General features: G+C 40.1%; 1 protein-coding gene across 1 annotated transcript in view; it reads left to right on the forward strand.

The window, feature by feature from the left end:
• The window catches only part of nbas (NBAS subunit of NRZ tethering complex), a 107,057-nt gene that overhangs the window by 43,633 nt on the left and 59,316 nt on the right, over positions 1-4,108 (forward strand). The window contains 1 exon segment of the mRNA XM_008313261.3: positions 2,857-2,969. Within this exon segment, the coding sequence (XP_008311483.1) occupies positions 2,857-2,969 (113 nt within the window).

Below are 4,108 nucleotides of genomic sequence, written 5' to 3' on the forward strand. Positions count from 1 at the left end.
TATGTATATATATATATATATATATATATATATATATATATAAAGAGAGAGAGAGAGCGCGATGTTCTAACGATCTATAAGAAACTCTATTCCATGGATGGATGGATGTTTAATTTCTGCATGGCTTCTCGTACTTCACTCATACTTCACTTCCCACGTTATGTTTCTTGCCATTTATATCCAGTATTTTTGTGTGAGTTGTGTGCATGTTTTGCCGGTTTTAAATCTCAGAGGGGAGACCACTGGGTGACTACCCTCGCCGTCTGTTCCGAGTAGGGAAGTGGGACAGTAATTGGGTCGTCATTCATTTATAGCAACAAACACATAAGCCTCCTTTCCACTCACTTGGGCAACATCATCTATTGTACCAGTGTGTGTACTCGTCGCCTGTGGATTGAAGATACAGAGAGACAGCAAACATCCTCCCGACATGCCTGTGCCTGACGTTCTAAAATGAATAGTGCAGAGCGAGCAGAAGACTTTGTCCTCAAGATTAAAATAACTGCCCAAAAAACACGTTTTGCGACACACACTCATCCTCGCAGGGATACACAACATGTACCCACGGGGGTCCTGACTCGGAGTGAATACAGTCAATGGCACGAAGCAGGAGTTAATGCAAGGACAAAGAAGGTCCTTCTAAAAAAAGCTAGGGGATGAATGAATGCAGTCAATGGCCCTGAGAGACGAGAGTTTCCCACAAGAACGAAAAGGTTCTTCTTGAAACACAGAATGAATGAAGGATTCTCACAGATGGCTGGGGGGGAACAAAGGGCTGGAGACATCCTAAAAAACCTTGAGGATCTCCTGCATCGCCTGACATTAATGGAGAATATATTGATTTACAAACAGGAACAGAGGAGTGAAAAGGTGTTAATCAATCTTGAAATGATGTATGGTAATATTTGTCTCCACAGTGTACTACTTAATACTGCAGTAACGTTGTGTCCTTAAATCTCAAGCTGATGGACATATCCTCACTGTCTGAGGACCTCTGTGTTACCATCGTAGCACACAGGAAAGAGTAAAAAAGCTAATGTAGCATAACCAGGATATATGACTCACACAATGATGTGATGAAGATGTGATACGAGAGAATGCAATAGTAGCACAGGTGAGCCACAAATTATGTAACTTTGCATTTTTAACCTAGTACACAGACTAGTAGTAGAGTAGTAGTACACAAACTTTTCCATGACAGAGTTTTCGCTCTCAGTGTTTGGCTCTCAGTGTTTTGCCTTTGACTTTGTCCTAAGTGGTTCGACCTACATTAACGGTTCTATCACAGCTGGGACAGATCAATACGGTCTCTGTCTCATATATTTGCGTCAGTAAATGGACTGATGCGGCGTGCTGTCAGTGTTGATTAAAAATGTGGTGAATTAAAACCTCTTCAACTCTGATTTTGTTTTTTATCTCCTGTGCCCTTCAACTTTCTGGCCATTTTAAAAACAAGTTGCTTTGAGTCCTTTGTTAAACTAGTGCCACTTTTTAAATGCTCCTGGTGAGGCATTAGGTTTTAATTTTCAGGGAAAAAATTTGTAACATTTTGCAAAAAAAGAAATTACACTTGCTTTCGCTGTAGAAAAGCAGAAAAGCTTTTGGCCTTGGTTTGGTGTCGCATTGACAAATTCTTTACAAACAATTATCTGTGGCATTATTGTATTTAACCCCAGATTAACTTTCTGTTACCATACATATAGCACACTTTTCTTTTTCTTATTTTCTTATTCTGTTGCTGATGGCTGGAGTGACCTAGCAGCTGTGTGCCAAGTGTTTGGCGAGTGTATATACCCAAGTTAACTATATGGACTCACGCTGATTTTAAAATGCAAGCTTTGGATTCCTTTAATTACACTGGCTCGTCCTCTGTGTTAGCCGTCTTTGTTCGCTCTCTGTGAAAGTCAGAAAGAGAAGTGCCGCTCAGTGTACATTTCTTTTCCTATTTACACATTCTAAGGACTACATCCCTCCTCCCCTCTCCTCCAGTGCCAACTTCAGAGTTCCTCTCCAGGCTTCTGTTTTATGTAGGATTATGTTATTTTAAAAATTAATCATCTGGTTGTTTTCCCTCTTCTCTCTTCCGTCCTTTTCATTTTACTCCTTTGCTGTAAATGCAGAGGGAATGGTGCCTTAAAGAAACATACTCACACACACAGAGATATTTAAGACATCATTTATGGTGTGTGATTTGCTGTATAATCATCTTAGGGAGGATTGTTGGAAACACATTGGTTCTCCACTGTCCATTCGTCAAATATGGTCAAACTTTGTAATAGGCTGTATTCTATTAGAATTTCTGAACCTCAAAAGGATTTTTTTCTCCTTCCTGTTAATTTTGAAATTGCGTCTATTCAGAAGCTCTGTGACTTCAGTATTTTGTGTGGTGCCATCAGATTACACCTGTGTGAAAATGCCACCGCTCACAGTAGACGCTGTCACTCAGCTGTTAACACGGCATTAATGGCTTTAACAATTCACCTGTTTGTCACTTTCCTAGTTTTATTGTTAACAGAATAATACCTGAGCCAACACTCCGGAATCTTGTTATACAGATGACAAATGGTCTGAGGGTGCTGGAGGTGCTGGAGGCCAGCTGCTGTTAAATTACACGAAATTTAGAACTTGAGAATTCTTCGTTGACATAAATCAAGTTCCTCACCTTTTCTTTCTGCTTGAAGTTGGTCAGAAGTGAGACATGAGGTGTCTGCCGATCTGACGAGCGTGTACAACCCTTAGAGTTTTCAGTCATTATATATGGTTTATTCTTGTATATTGTTCATGTACTACAGATACACTAAACTCCTTTGTTGAGCAGTTTAAAATCTATTATTCACTAATTCTCTTTTTTTTCAGGGCGTGCCTCCATCTCATCACCGACTGTCCTCCTGCCGTACAAGAGGAACTGGACCTCATCAGCGCCCTCAGCCAGCTGGAAGATTTCAATGTCAACATCCTACCACTGCAAGGTTTGTATCTACGAAGACATTGATTTTGTTTGTCTGTGCGGTTCAATGACTCACTGATTGTACCTTACATTTCAAATATTTGAAGGGTGTGAGACTGTTTCTCCTCACTCATGTTCATCTTACTTTTCCAAAGCCATTCCACACAACTCTTTACTTACTGGGAATAAAATTCTTGTTGTTTATAAATCAGCTGTTGAGCAAGCAACATCTGCCAAATGGCCATAATTAAGATTGAAGTGTTTGGTTTCAGCACTCGGTCTTGCACACATTCACAGTTTCATCTTTCTGTGCTCTCCTCCATCTGTAAACCCGACCAATCAGTATTCATCTGCTGCCTCTTTTTCCCTCGTTGGCTGACTCCACATCAGTATCCTACCAGCACAGTTCTTTGTCTCTGAATGAACCAGCTCGGCCCCTCATTGCTTCACCTCTGAACCAAGGTTTTGTTTGCCCCCAAGGCCTCCTCCCCATCCTTGCCCTCATCAAACTGTGCTGCCAGCATAAAACCTCGAGAGAGACAGAGGCCCAAACTGCCACCACTCTCCGGCTCTGCATCGCTTACGCAGCTTCATATTTTCACCCTGCTATCTCTGACGTCATTTCACTTTTTCTTCTCTCCTCATTCTTTGCTGTTAATTTTCCACCTGTAAAGACCAAAGCTCAGGATCAGGCCATCACCACTACTTTGTTCTGCAATTGCAGATATACAACATTTTTTCCTAATATTTTTGTAATAGTTGAACTTTGTTGAATCAACCATCAGGAATCAACATTACATTTATAACAAAACTGTTTTTTGTCTTGATTTCTCATATACAGTATGTGTACATATATGACAATTCCTGAAAGTTTTTTTTCTTCTTTTTTTACAAAAGCAGAAACTGTATATGATCTCAGACAGACATGAACAAGTATGAGCTGAAAAGACTTGAGTATGTGTTCAACCTTCTAAGACTGTCTATTGTCAGTGTGCCACAAAGCCTTTGGGGATGCTTGAAAGAAAATGATGCTTTTATAAATCCCTCAAGGCTTCACCTACACAGCAAGTTTCACAGGAAGCAAATAGATCATTCAAGACTCTTATATTCCAGATTCAGCTTTAAAAATATGTAAATTAGGAGGAAGTTTAAAAATGTCAG

The sequence above is a fragment of the Cynoglossus semilaevis genome, chromosome 7, assembly GCF_000523025.1.
Source record: "Cynoglossus semilaevis isolate Cse_v1.0 chromosome 7, Cse_v1.0, whole genome shotgun sequence".
In the NCBI taxonomy this organism is placed as follows: domain Eukaryota; kingdom Metazoa; phylum Chordata; class Actinopteri; order Pleuronectiformes; family Cynoglossidae; genus Cynoglossus; species Cynoglossus semilaevis.